Source organism: Marmota flaviventris, chromosome 7 (genome assembly GCF_047511675.1).
Source record: "Marmota flaviventris isolate mMarFla1 chromosome 7, mMarFla1.hap1, whole genome shotgun sequence".
Lineage (NCBI taxonomy): Eukaryota > Metazoa > Chordata > Mammalia > Rodentia > Sciuridae > Marmota > Marmota flaviventris.
In genome coordinates this window covers 130,352,137-130,367,207 of record NC_092504.1, presented here as the reverse complement: position 1 = coordinate 130,367,207, position 15,071 = coordinate 130,352,137, and the positions used below count along the sequence as shown (strand labels likewise).

General features: G+C 39.2%; 1 protein-coding gene across 3 annotated transcripts; it reads right to left on the bottom strand.

The window, feature by feature from the left end:
- Positions 1-57: 57 nt before the first annotated feature.
- Positions 58-12,465, bottom strand: Pcdh18 (protocadherin 18). 3 transcript variants are annotated; one of them, XM_027926718.3, is made up of 4 exons: positions 9,574-12,465; positions 8,737-8,825; positions 8,483-8,646; positions 58-2,040 (listed from the first exon to the last, which is right to left on the bottom strand). In XM_027926718.3, the coding sequence occupies exons 1-4, from the start codon at positions 12,058-12,060 to the stop codon at positions 1,373-1,375; spliced, it is 3,408 nt and encodes a 1,135-aa protein (XP_027782519.2). In that variant the 5' UTR covers positions 12,061-12,465; the 3' UTR covers positions 58-1,372. The 3 variants fall into 3 exon arrangements, with proteins under 3 accessions (XP_027782519.2, XP_027782520.2, XP_071470769.1); XM_027926719.3 differs by having other exon boundaries at positions 8,737-8,822; XM_071614668.1 differs by having other exon boundaries at positions 1,968-2,045.
- Between the last annotated feature and the right edge of the window lie 2,606 nt (positions 12,466-15,071).

The following is a 15,071-nucleotide window of genomic DNA, read 5'->3' as shown; positions in this document are numbered from 1 at the left end:
CAAACCTTTCCAACACATGTATACGAACAGGACACTGATTATGGACAGCTCCTTAGCTTTACTTTAATTTTCCTTTTATTTTCACTGACAGTAAAATCTTCTGGAGAATACAATCAAGATAGTGTACTAAGAGAAATAACATTAATAGAAGCTTGATCATAAATGATAATAGTCATAATAAGGATCGCTCTTAGCAAGGCATTCCACACAGAGAGATAACAGCACAATAAATAAAGAACTTCTCATTTGTCACACAGCAAATAGAACAAAATTGCCATAACAAAAATGTGATTTTCATAAATGTTCATGTACTAAAAATATAACAAAATATGAAGTCATGCACTGGAGAAAAAGCTAAAAGTGAATAGTTATAGCAAACGAAAACATTGCAAAGGATAAAAACATTCAAGTATTGTGAGAGGAAGGAAAGATTCAAATAGATGGTTTCAAAATAAATCAATTATATTTACTACACTAGGAGGGACACTGGCATAACTTTGTCCATTAATACTTGGCACTGTTCAAATGCATACTGTTATCCATTTAAAGAACAAATTCCATTTCCTTCAATGGCATCTCGTATTACAAGGATGGAATGAAATCCACTTTTTGCCTTAATTATAAATTCACTACAATACTCTTAAGACCAGGCCAGTGTGACATCTTGCATGGCCTGGGAGTCAGAAAACAAAAACAAACAAACAAAAAAAAACTGACTTTATTCCTGCTTACATCATTGTCTAAAAAATTTATTTGAAATACTCATCTCATAAATATTCTTCAGATGCTTTCTAGTCCTCAAATAAAATTTCACTTCCCTTTTCAATTTAGCTGTGAGAGTTGAACCGTAGGAGCTACAAGAGAGCAGTGAAAATAATAATAATAAAATAGCTTAACATTTTTTACTAATGCTTAATTTTTTAAAGCATTGGGAAAAAAAAAAAGATGGAGAGGTTAATGGAACTAAGAATTACGCAATGCATTAGTGGGGTTGTTCATAGGGCATAATAATTCCACCCCAGCTCAACTAATATAAGCAGTACCTTTACACTTTGTGGTTGAATAGTATATCAGATTGAAACAGTGGCTAGTTTCTATATGATTAGGAAAGACATGTTTGTCATGGGAGTAAAAAAATAAAATTTGTTTGTTAAATTACACATAAATATAAGGTACAAATGTATTTTTAAAATACAGATTAAAATAATCACACTTGCATTGTGTACATACGAAAATACAGTATTTAATATTCAATATACACAGACACATTTATGATAAATGCAACTATTTGGCAACGCCAGTTCTTTCAGGGCTTTTCCTGTCCCCCATTTTCCATACACATATGGAAAGCAAAAAGCTTGGCTAAAATCTCCTAGCTCTGGCGCACGTCTTGGAGCAGTTTGTTGATCTCAGCCACCAGCTCACTGGCATCCATGAGTTCGTGCTTCCCATCATTCAGGTGGTTGAGCACATTGTCAAAATCATCTTCTTCATAATTTTCAGGGATCTCCTCCATGGCTGGCAGCCACTTGGAAGAAGGCTGCACGCTCGAGTGGGTTCCCAGCGCAGGCCCAGGGTTGCTGGTGGGATTTTGGAAGTGGGTACTGGCTGCCCAGGCCGCCACCCCTGGTGGGTAACCCACGGTTTTTGTTGGTGCTGGTCCCTTCCGACGCTCCAGGGAGTTGGACCGATCCACCTCACTGCACTCTGGGTAGGTGTCCAGGGAAGGGGGCAAGAGGCGCTGGAACACGCTGCTCATTTCCGAGAGCAGGGAGGACGTGCTGGTGTCCCCGGGGTCCTCGTCGGTTGGGGAGTCCTTCCCGAAGGTGGAGAAACTCTTCTTCTTCTCACCGGCTTCTGCAGCCTGGGGGTCGTCCTCAAGGCTCTGATGGGGATGCTGCTGCTGGGGCTGCGACGGGAACTCCTCCCCAGGAATGAACATGTTGCTCCTGTAGTCCGAGGAAGGCGAGGGCAGCGGGGGCATCCAGCACTGGTCAGAGTGGCCCAGGACTCTGCACTCCTCTGTGCACAGCCTCATAGCTGCACTCAAGGAAAAGCATTGAGGGTTCGTTATTATAGTTAGCATGCCTCAAAATGGTGGGAACATGCAATAAATATCTATATTTTTTAATTAGATACAATGAGAGAGGTTTCAACTGCCACCATGATGCTAACCTGCTCTGGGAAACATTAGCTAGACCACGATAATGGTTTTAATCTGAATACGATTTTTATAGACCTCCATAAGTCATATCTGCTGGTGTATTTTTTTCTCATTTATTGAATGAGGAAATTCATGCTTTGCAGGAATATCCTCTACTTAAATAATGAGAAGCGAATGGATAATTTATACATGAAAATGACTGGAAAACTTCTAAGATATGGGTAATGAACGAAAAGCTGGACATAATTCTAAAAAGTCAGCTTGGAAGGTGAAATCCATAACTTTAGAATACTACCAGATGATCTCCTTCAGTGATGACTTTCTTGATATTGAGGTTTATCTGACCTTTAGTCTTAATGGAGTCACTGAAAATATAATTGGCTATCAGGTACTTATCCTTGTTAACTTCTCTCAAATGTTATATAATTTATTGATTGATTTATTACTTAAAATAGCAGTGAGAAGTATCCTTAACTTATTTGTCATCTGCAGTTACCCTGTTATAAAGCTTTCATTTAAAGCTTCAAAATATACTAATAGTCAAATGCATGGAAAAGTCACTAAAAGTCAAAGAACATGAAAAATCCATTACTGGGTTCTTGTAGACATCCTGATGCCCTAGTGAAATGTGAGTGGCCACACTCAGTGCAAATAATACACAGGAGAAAAGCAGAAAAAGAGGGGGAAAAGACCTCCACATTTGGCAAATACAAAAACTGACCCACATGAAAGATAGGAAATGAAATGATGGAAATTATACTCCAGGAACCATATTTCAGAAGTGAGGTCTTTTCAGAATCATGATTTCAAATTAGACTAAAGAACAGAATTTTGGACAATGCTAAATGACTCCCTTAAATCTGAAAAAAAAAAAATATTGGATTGATATTAGCCATATGCAGATATTCAGAGCCATGTTAATAGATTTAGCTACTTAAGAAAGATTTCCCTTCCTCGAAACTACTGCAATAGGGATGGCTTTTGAGGGATGCCAGGCCCCTTGGCAGGGGAGAAAGTCATCTACTCTGCTGGCTGTGGTATCCCCACCACCTGGTGAATTATCTGCCTAGAATACACTTTCACTATGTTTTTTTCTGATGAAAAGTGAAGAAACTGATGTTGAGTTTCAGGAAAAGAAAAATAATCGTCTTCATTTAAAGGTGTAGGAACCACTCTTCTTCAACCTTGAAAACTTTGAGATAGCTCTGTTCTTAAACTCCCTCTGGACCTCAGACCTTCATGGAAAGGGGGGAAATTTGAGGAACAAAAATGAGAGCAAGTACTGTGAGGGAAATAGCTGGACTGCTTTTAAGGGTGGAAATACAACAGAAATATGTTGCAGTGTGGGGAAATGCAGAGAAGTGTGAATACAAATAGCATGTGAATCAAGATGGGGGTGCAAGAGGACACACATGGGTTATCATTTATGTTACTTTGCTATTTAGACCAATTAAATTCAAATAAGCAAGGGTGACTGAAGAATCAAAGCAGACTTAGATGTCTTGACTTCCTATATTCCTACTTGAAAATCTGTACCAAATGATGATTTGATGTGGACAACAGCAAAGCAAGTTGAACGTAACTGGAAAAACTTACATAGCAGTGAGGTTTTCTCATCAGTGAAATGACTAGCATAGTAGTAATGATTTTTTTTTCTCCTTAATTCCTAGGGTTTCTGAAAATGGAAATGGAACCTGTACCCACTGTCTTACTCACATCCTGTCAAAAGGAAGGAGACCAGACCTGCTGACACCTCTTCAGTTGTTTTTTTCTGGCCTTAAACTCTGTGGCTTTAGGCTTGGGAAGGACTCCCTTGATAGCTGATTGGCTTTGTTTTCTTTTAAAGTTTAATGATGGGGTGGGGGGGGGGGAGAATTACATAAGCTTCTAAGAATCCTGAACATGATCAAATTTCCTAGATATCTGAATACAGTGAATGTGTAAACAGCAATAATTTTTTTTAAATGGGGTCATTAAAACAATCTGACAGTTCACACTCAAATTATATTGACCACTGGAATTACCTTTAAACAGTGAATGCTCTTTACAGCTCTACCACAATAAGTAAATGGGGCTTTAGTTATAAATAAATCGACTTCAAAATGAAAATTAATAAGAAAAATGATGAAGAATGACTAACAGAAAGATAGCAAAAACAATAAGAGAGGAAGAGAGAAGGAGGAGGAGGAGAATTGGTGCAGAAGACAGCGTTTCTTGCAATTTCATTGATATTCTGTGCCTTCTTCCTGGAGACTCAACTGTTGGAAAATATTCTCAGTGTAGATGTAACTCAGCTGCCAAGGTCCCATCCCACACTCCAGGGATCAGGATTCATTGGTAAGTGTCTATTTGTTCTGTTACTCCTTGAAAACTAATCAGGTAGTTTAGTTTCCTTGGGGGATGGAGGGCATGGTGAAAAAGGAGACTTACCATCACATGAATCTATACTTTGTCACTGTGTGTCTTATTGTAAAGGTGGGGCAGAAGGCAGAACATAGAATATAAGGGGCAAAAAAAAAAATGCCAAGCTTCTATCAAGCCATTAGTCACAAGGTGACCAGTCATTTATCTACTAAGAGCCCACAACACATAAAGAGCACCCTGCCCTCAAAAGGCTTAAGATCTCGTTCTGAGTCAAGGGTAATCAATGAGGTCATAAAAGCCTGATGTATCAAAATAGATGATGCTGAGTACATGCCAAGAAAGAGGGAAGAGGAGAGGTGGAGGTCGGTGTCATTAAGAAAGAGTAGCTTGAAATAAACTTTGAGAAATGAAAAGCATATACAGTGTCAAAGTCAAGAAAAATCAGGTTTTCATGAAGGCAGGGCAAAATGAACAAAGGATCAGGGTATGGGAAGGGGTGCCTTCATCTATTGCAAAAGGTACAGATACGGCAGAATTGAGAGTTGCGAAGCTAAGAGTGAATTTCACTGACCTTCAAATACCAAGCTAGTTTTGTTCAGTGTTGCTGAGCAACAAGAATCAGGTATTAATTTCAAGCCAAAAAAGAAAAAAAAAAAACATGTAAATTAAAATGCTCTGAAAATGTTCCTTAAGCTGTATGAAATACAGATTTGACTGAGGGAGGAGCCACTAGAGAGGAATATTAGCTCATATATAATAAGCCAGCCATGGAAGAAAGGCCAGAACAGAGCTTGGACATCTACCAGGAGAACAGAGAAAAATGAGAAAGAATGCTTAGAGTGAGTACTCACAGATGACTGATGATAAAAAGTAGAGTAGACTCAATGAAGGAGGAGTATCAAAAGAAATAAAATCAAAAGCTGTTACAAATCATCCTGGTAGAGCAAAAATACATTGGGAAAAGGGAGATTTTGTAGACATATGCTTGATATTATAGTTCAAAGTTGAATGAATAAGAAAGAAAATAGTTGACAAACACAAGCCAAAAGACAAAAATGCAAGCTGACTTGACTGCTCAGAGTGTAGTGTATTTGTGTGGGAATTAAAAGAATGAGTGACCAGAAATGACCCTCCCTTTTGGCAAGCAATGCAGCACAACATAATCTATATTTGTTCACAGGCTAATGCAGCAGAACAGTTGGAATAAGATACTTAAGTCCTAAAAACATACATGCTTTAGAGAAAACGGTCCTGAACTCTGCTAATGATATTCAGATGTGGACTTACATTTTTCTCTACTTAGAATATTTCCTGGGAATTTACATTTACAAAGGACAAGTTCTATACCTTAATGTGCCGGTGGAAATTGCTAGGATTAAATAATAATCAGAATGATTCACCCAATTAAGAGAAACCATCTAAAGGTTCTCAATAGTCACATTGCCATCTATGCTGGCCAAACATGAACACACTCCCTTGATGGACCTTGGGTGATTTCCTGGAACTCTTTGCCTCCAGAAGAGCTAAGACCATGCACCATGCAGAGGCAAGTAGCTAGCTAGTGAGGTGAAAATCTATCTTTTTTAATATAATCTTCTGTAATACAACACCATGCACCAGCAAAAGAGTTCTCATTATATCCCTGGATTGTGTGATTGTATAAACATGGAATGTTTGGTAAAGGGTTGTCTACAACTTAGTGGAATGATTCGTGGTGACCCCTTCTCATTTTGAAAAGAAATGTGACACAGTTGGAGCTCAAAGTTATGTACTGAACAAGATACACACAGTTTTCCTAGAGTCCTGGTCTACCTATTGTCCAATGTTTTTATTCCTTAATATTTATTGTTATTATTATTCAATTGGTACATAACTCTCCTGCCATAAATATATTAGAGAGGTGGTAAATTTGAAAACATGAGAAATAACAAAGAGGAGTCTTCACCTCTTCATAAAATTAAAAAACACAATATATATGTATATATATATATGGGTTGGTATAATTAAGTGGTAGAGCATGGGCTTAACATGCACAAGGCTCTGGGTTCAATCTCCAGCACCAAAAATAAATTAATTAATTCTAAAAAATAGAAAATAAAAAAAACAGACTTATGATTAGCCATTAAAATTATATGATTCTAGAATTTATAAAGTCACTAGCATAATTTAGTCCCACAACTGGCAAGGTTATTTATCTAAGGGCAATTTATTCTCCATTTTACTGTGATAAAAAAAATCTAAATTTTAATGAATAACTTCATACAAATTTTAATATATAATACAAGAATGATATCATGCCCATTGCATTTTTGTGAGATAATATAACTTATTATGGTTTTCAAGGGTGGGGTTCTGTGAGAATCACAGTAGCACAGAGTCATGGAAAATCAGTTTCTTCATTACCCAAATAAGAATAATAAAACTCATTGTTTTTGAGTAAGGTATCTTGGGTCATACATAGTCAGAGATTTCCCTTAAAAGTGGTCTCTAGGGCCTATTAATATAAAAAAAAAATGGATAATTGGGCAAATATAAGCTGTCATGGACATCACAGCTCTTTCTGCACATTCATTCTTCCAGAGATGCCCCACTCATTGCTGAACAACAGAAATAAGCAACATTTAATGGTAATAGGGAGGCTAGTAAGTCCTCCTATAAAAACAAGTAGGCCATTCAATTTATTAAGGGGGAAACCTGTTACTTTATATATATGCTAAAGTAGTGTTTAGAAAGGTGGAGATTGGTTCAAATCTCCCGTCTACCATGTACAAAATGCCTGATATGGGATCCATTTTCTAACCTTTATAAGCTTTGGTTTTCAAATCTGGGGGAAAAAAAAAAAGATATGAACATCCTGTAGCCACCACCACTACAACCAAATCCAGTGTCAAAGCAGACAGTGCAGGTAGAGAACTCCAGTGGGCCCAGAGTGCTGAGCCTGGCCCCGAGTCACCCTGGGCTATGGCTGGTAACCATTCCTGCTGCCACTGCTGCTCTGGAGTCCTGCCACCATGACTTCTACAACTTGTAACAGCTGTGTTCATTTTCTACACTCTCTTATTTATCTGTATTTGAAAATGTTAGAACCAAGATGAGCAATAGAATTCTGTTCTACCTTTCTTTCATTTGTCAAATGGCAGTCATTTGCTCCACCTTCAAAGAAGTTAAGAATATAAGTAGCCAAAAGAACACTTCTGTGTTCCTGTAAGTTGACTTAACATTGTAGCCTTTAGGAATAGAATTGCTACAATGAGGCAGTCAGCATTTACCCAGTTGGTTCAGTTTCTCCTGTACAATTAGAGAGAAGGGAAACTAAGGAAAATGTGGTTCAAAACTTAGCAGACTCTCCCCCATCCAACTGTGTGCTTGTATAGTTCCCTCTGGCTCCCTGTTCTGAGACATCACGGTATAGACGGACAATGAAAGGTAGCAAGACATATTCTATGCTCACCACCTTTTCTTTCTCTTATTTTTAGTGCTTAAAGTGTACCCTTTCCAGTGTATTTTAGTCTCTGATTTTGTGAGTTGGTTTCCATCACAGGAAATGCATCTTTCAAATTACAGTTCAGTTCACCACCATGCACCAAAACAGACTGAATAAAAACAACCACCCAGTAATTTTATACAGAGTTGCTCAAGAGTGTCCTAAGGCTCACTAGTTGGGGTAGAAAGAGGAGGGAAGTGGTTTGGTTTTCTATTCTTCCCTTCACATCCCTTCTTTCTTGTCTTATTAAGTCTACATTCTCACTCCTTCTCTCCCAACTGCTTACTATGAATTTTAAGAAAATAATTTAAAAGTGTTTCAATTCTGTTCATTGTGCTAATAGTATGCAGACACAGATGTCTTAGTGCAAAGGACAAATAAATAGGAAATAGAAGCACTGGAGGAATGTTTATTTTACTGGTGTTAGAGTAGACCTAGAAATAAAGTGTTATCTGTCATTACTCTCTTACCTGCTGGAATTCTTCCATCTGTGAGAAACAGGTCACTGAATCCCTCACCCAGTAGCCTGTCTATTGGAGAATCTCGCCCCAAATCATAATCACTGTCTCCTGCTTCACTGTCACCACGGCCACTGTCTTTCAAGCTAAACTTGTCCATGTCTTGAAGGGCATATCTAGAAACATCAATCATAGAAAATATGGTTTTTACACTTCAGCATTTATGTTATCTGAGACATAACAGGGAACACAAGGATAATGCATACCTATAACTCCTGGAGTATTTGTTTCCTCGAAAACTTGGCCTTGGCTGATATTGCCCTTGGTGAAGCATGGAAAGAAGCTGGGAGACCTGCTGGAAACCAAATAGACAGAACTGATTCCTGGAAAAAAAAATCCTCCAAGTACTCACAGGCTTTAAGCAAAGAAAAACAGTTACTTGTTATTTCATACAAAGTAATGGAACATGTTATATCCATTTTAAAGATTTGCATATGTTGGATTGTGGCAGGCTGTGCAGCTAGTCACCAAATATAACTGAATTCCATCCCAGGGAGAGTTGGGTGATCTAATAATACAATTGACTTTTTAAAAGACTCCCTTTTAAATAACTGATTGATTTCCTTTATAGTTCAACATGGTCAGTTGCAAAACATATCTAAAAAAAAAAATGCTGTAAAATGCATTGTAAAACATCTAGATATCCAAAATATACAAAGTTGGATAAATAAAACAACATTCACTGAGATGGGGTTCTGGATGCTTTTTTTTTTTTCCCAGGAGAGACTATAACAATACCCTTTAACTTTTGGCTGTGCTGCATCTTGACCTGGAAAGTGAGGGTCTATATTTAGATATTTCCTTGTGTGCTTCCTGCTTATTTTTCAATATCATACATATTACATGCAAATAAATTATTTATGAAAAACTGAAAGCAGTATGCTAAGATGTGTGTACTTGCTACATGTACACATGTAGCTTGAATCCTGCTTAATTTGCATATTGTTACTCATTAATGAAGACATTTAAGAACTGATACATATACAACTTCTGAATATTAACACCTGACATTATCAGTCAATCTATGCAGTATATGATCTTACCTCAACAGCAGGAGTGGCGTGGGTGAGTTCTAATGAGAAATTCTCCGGCACATGGTTCGATGAGATTGTCACCAAACTGTTGAGTGACTGGTGACTGTTGTGACTCTGGCGGCTGCCCATCTGCCCTCTTTCTAAGGTAGGAGATGAAGATGGGGATGATCTGTGATGGGATCTGATGGGCAGAGTGCCATTTATGGTGGGCACCAATGTGATGTCCCCCTTGTGAATCTGCCTGGATGGTCTTTTAGGGTGATGCTGGTAAGTTGATTCTGCTACTCTGCAGTTGTAGGATCTAGTGTCTTTCTTTTCTCGGTTACACCTAGTTGCAAATAGCACCATAATAACCAACAGCACTGCACAAATTGCTCCTAAGGAAATAATTATAATCATGGAGACATCCAAGGATGCCTGGCTGACTGAGGTCATGGCTGTACTTGTCACTGATTCTGCATATTCAAAGATCATGCACTTCAGAAGGACTTTGGTATGCAGCTGAGGATTGCCTTTGTCCTGGATGATGACTGAGAGCTCCCATTCTGTGTGAGGAACAGATTCCATGCTCACATTGGTGTGGATGTCACATGATCGTGGATCAATTATGAAGATACCCTCCTCATTACCTGCTACTATGGAGCAGCTGAGCTCAGCATTAACACCAGAGTCCCTGTCAATGGCCCTTATTCTGGTGACATGAAAGCCACTTTCAGCTCCTTTGGGGATGGAGATCTCTGCAGTATTATTGTGCAGTGCAGGCCCTATCACCACAGGAACATTGTCATTTTCGTCAATGATGGTGAGCACAACAGTGGTATTGCTTACAAGTTGCTTCGGACTCCCTCCGTCTCTTGCTTCCACCACAAAAGTGATCTGACTCACTTCTTCATGATCAAAGATTCTGAGGGCATAAATAGCTCCATTGGATGGGTCAATGGTTACATATGTAGTTATGGAACTTCCCAGGATAAAGCTCTCCAAAATGGTATATGTCACTTGCCCATTTTCTCCAAGATCAGGATCTGTGGCTGTAACAGTGGTGATAAATGCCCCTGGCGAGTTATTCTCCGAGATTACAAATTCATATCGGCTTCTCTGGAAGCGTGGTGGATTGTCATTTATATCATTGATTTGAACAGTAAAATGTTTGACTGTAGAGAGACTAGGTGTTCCTTTATCCTCAGCGATTACAGTCAAACTATATTCAGATCTCTTTTCTCTATCCAGCGTGGCATTGGTCAGGATTAAATAATTGTTTTCATAAGTCTTTTGAAGTTTAAAGTGACCATGTCCATGAAGCTTACAAACTACTTCTCCATTCAGCCCAGAATCTTTGTCTTGAACCCTGACCAAAGCAACAAATGTTTCAATAGGATCCCCTTCGAAAATATAAGATATTTCTTCTTTGCCAGGTGACATGAGGTTTAGGTTAATTTCAGGTTTATTGTCATTAACATCTACAACCTTAATTATAATTTTGCAATGAGCTGGGATTGAATTTGGACCCAGATCTTGAGCTTGGACATCGATCTCATAGGATTTGGTGATTTCATAATCCACTTGCTTGAAAAGAGTCAAATGTCCTCTTTCTGAATCAATTTTGAAAGTCTCTATAATTTTGGGAGACACATGACTGCTGAAAGAATAGACAATTTTCCCATTAGCGCCCTCATCTGGATCAGTGGCATTCAGATCCAGGAGCAAAGTGCCCACCGGGGAGTTTTCTAAGAGTTGTATTACATAAGACTGCTGCTCAAAAGCAGGGCTGTTGTCATTGGAGTCCGAAATGCTTATTTTCAGTATGGAGGAGCCAGACCTCTGAGGCACTCCCATGTCTGAGGCAGTAAGCTGGAGCTCGTAGCTGGACTTCAGCTCCCGATCCAACTCTCTGACCACTATGAGTTCTGCATACTTGGCACCATCAGTCCTGGTCCGAACCTCGATGCTAAAAAAATCATTGGCAGAGAGGGAGTAGGTGTGGAGGGCATTTTCCCCAACATCTGGATCAAATGCACTGTCCAGGGGAATACGAGTCCCAACTGCCGCGCTCTCAGATATCTCAATAGGTATGAGAGATCTTGAAAACTGGGGAGAATTGTCATTAATATCCAGCACTTCGACTTCAATATGGAAGAGCTGCAGATGCTCTGTGGGTAGAGTGATCACATCAAACTCTATGGAACAGTTCAAGTTTTTCTGGCACAGTTGCTCACGGTCGATTGTAGCTCCTATGCTGATTTCCCCGGTATTCTCATTTACTACAAGTAGAGGAGAATTCCCCCTCTGCATGGCTCGAAAACGAACAGCAGAAGGATTAGGTAGCTTCAGTAAAACATCAGCCACATCCTCTGATAGTCTTGCAATTACTGATCCAACCCTCTGCTCCTCATAAATCCTGTATTTCAAATTCTTGCCCAGTACATCGCGGTTGAGAGACATTATCAGGAGTGCAAAAGCGAATGTAAAGTGCATTTTAGTATTCATTTGGTGCATTGGTCAGTTTATGAGATTTCCCTCACAGAGCAAGTTAAAACGGCAAAGCAATTCCCTCAACTTCCTTTGGCAACTTAAAGCTAAGCGACATTTGGTACTTGAAACTTGAAAGCGTCTCTTAATAATCCAGCACAGCAATTAATAGCTCCCAAACTTTTGTTTCATACACACCGTGTCACGACTTCCAGATTTCGGCAGGGAGTCCGAGGCTTGCGTTTGCTCGGCCGTTTGTCCTCTCTCTCTCTCTCCAGGCAGAAGAGTGTCACCTCCGCGTCGCTGTCCCCCTGGTGGAGTCGGAATCCATCTATTGCAGGGTGCCCGCGCAGTCTGCAGTGTCTCTTCCCCGAGCGATTCCTTCTCGCTTTCTCTGCTCGGCTGCAGACTAAACACCCGTGATTGCTGACTCCAGTCGAAAATCTGTACAACTTCACTTCAACTCAGACAAAGCTCTTGCCCGGCGTGTGTTGAATCGCTTCCAGCCAATCAGCTTGCTTCCAAATCAAAAGCCGATGGAGTCACCAAAGCGAGGGAGGGCGCGAGCCGAGGGTGGGAGCTGGGAAGGGATGGAGGAGCCGAGGAGGAGGAAGGCGGGGGCCGGGGGCGCGCGGCGGGAAGAGGGGACCCGGCTGGGGGCTGGGGGCCGGGGAGGAGGGCGCCCTTCCTCTGAGCTCTTCCCTCCCTTCCCGCCTCCCTCCCTCCCTCCTTTCAATCCAATGCATTCACTTTCTCTGAGCGTGCCACGACAAAGGGGAGACAAATTACAGAAGAAAAACTTTAAATCAACTTCTGGTCGCCTTTATTTCTATGGCACTCTAAATTGTTCTTGTTTTCTTAATTGCCCTTTCTTCTGCCACAAACATGCACTCGTCTTGCTTTTCATAGTCCTTGAGTGCTGGTTTAACTTAAAATACCTCTAAGTGCATTTTGTTGGTGGAGGAATTTAATAAAATTTGAAAACTTGCTTCTAATTATGCTTCGCCGACCGCCTCCTTCCCCTCCCCCTCTGCAAATTCTTGGGTCTTTCTCTGCCTCTGTTCACCAGCAGGTTTTCTTGGGGCTCTGTGTTAAAGAACAGAACAAGTAAAGAGGTTTCATTTTCTGTTTTCTTTCATCTTAATTCTTTGAAGATAAGAAAAGGGCTATCATGCACTCTTGATTTCTCTTAATTAGCGAGTTGTAAAGGAACACCTCAGAATTTGGAACTAATTAACAATAGACTTCTACCTTATGTCATTCCTTTCCTGAGTCTGGACAAAATTCTTTATTTCTTTGTCCTGTACTTCAAAAAAATCCCATTTACCTTAGGTAAAAGATATTTCAAGCTGTAGCTTGCCAATTTCTACCAAAAAGTCCTATCTATACGTGGTGAGTCTCCACGATGATACTGAGGGGACATGAACTCAATCGTTTACAAGTCAAATTTTTATAATATATGCATTATTTATGAAAATACTTTTCAGATATGCATTTCTAAGAACCCAAAGCTTGTTTACACTGACAAATAAAATGCCTGAGCTGAAAATTGCATTTTGTGTGCATCAAAATGCTGGAAATACCATGGGAGGCTGTGCTCTATCCAGGTCACAGAAACCGATATGCTATTCTTATTTGAAAATATGATTATTTATGATGTTCTTTCTGCTCTGCAACTCCTTTTAAGTTTATCATTGTGGCTCCATTCTTACTGCTTTTCCCTACCTGCTGCATGATTCCTCAGCTGTCTCCATCCACTTCCGAATTGGCTGTTTCACATTGTCACTTTTTTTTCCATTTATTTTCTCCCAGTCTCTATTTTGCCCCCCAGAAACATATATCTGTATAAAAAGTAATTTTCTGATTTTTCCACTTTGCTTACTCTCAGAAGAGCTCAGCTAAAGTCACTAAGAAGGTTCTTTCCTTTAAAAAAGAAAGCAGAGGAGTCTCAGCGTGAACTCTCCCTCTTTTTAGGCATTCAAAAGCATTTTATAAGCCATTGTCTTCTTTTCCCCCTCCTGAAACCAGTGCTGTGTGGCAAATTGTGCAGAATAGAAATGGCTGTAATGAATGTATTTAGTACTAGGTCACGCTGATGAACATTCTGCCCCCATGAATAATACTGTTTTACAAGTTTGTAGTCCTTTCAAATTGCTGGTCCCCAAACCCTATAGACAAACTAGGAAAACTACCATAAGCAACTGGGACGTTAGACACCCATAGCCATCTGGCCTAGATCTCTAACAATCTGAGCCAATAATTATATCAATTCAGGCTTTAGTGAACCCCTTTGCAAACTCCAAAAGAGCAAAGAAAGGCATTAGTGACTATTCAAAGTTGGGGTGAGAATTCAAAGGTAATCCAATTCCATTAGTTCTAGGAGAGTTTTCTTTGTGAATTTGATAAGTCTACCCCAGAAAAATCCAAGAGCATTGGATTTGATTACCTTAATGTAGAGGACATTATTTCGCTATGCTTAAAAAAAAAGTAAAAGTATTTTTTTTAATTCTTCTTTTATTTCCAACAGTGTATTTAAATCTAATTGTGAAAAAGAGCTTCAATGTAACTTAACAAAATATTTCAAATAAGCCGTAAATTAATATGTGGTCATAAAGAATATCTTTCTAGGTGTAAATCCTTGAAAAACTTCAAATCCTTTCATGAAGAATGGATTTCTTCCCTTGCGATATTATCATCACCCAATATTATTTCAATTTCAGCCTGCTAATCTCTGCCTGAGAAGTAATATGTATCTACTTGAAATTACTGTGCTTTTGATTGATCCTCGAGATATACTAGTTTGTTCTGCATACACATTCTTTTCCTTTGTTTGCCATGGTGGGGTTAGAACCCAAGGTCCTGGACATCAAATGCTCTACCACTGGGTCACACCCCAGCCCTAATCTGATTTTTCTCTTTCAACAAAATCACAAAATTCATCTTTTATTTATACTTTTGGATAGTTCCAGCATTTTAAAATTTCCTTATTTGGTATCCCTTCAAAGAAAATACTAATTAAAACTCCCAAGTTATTCATC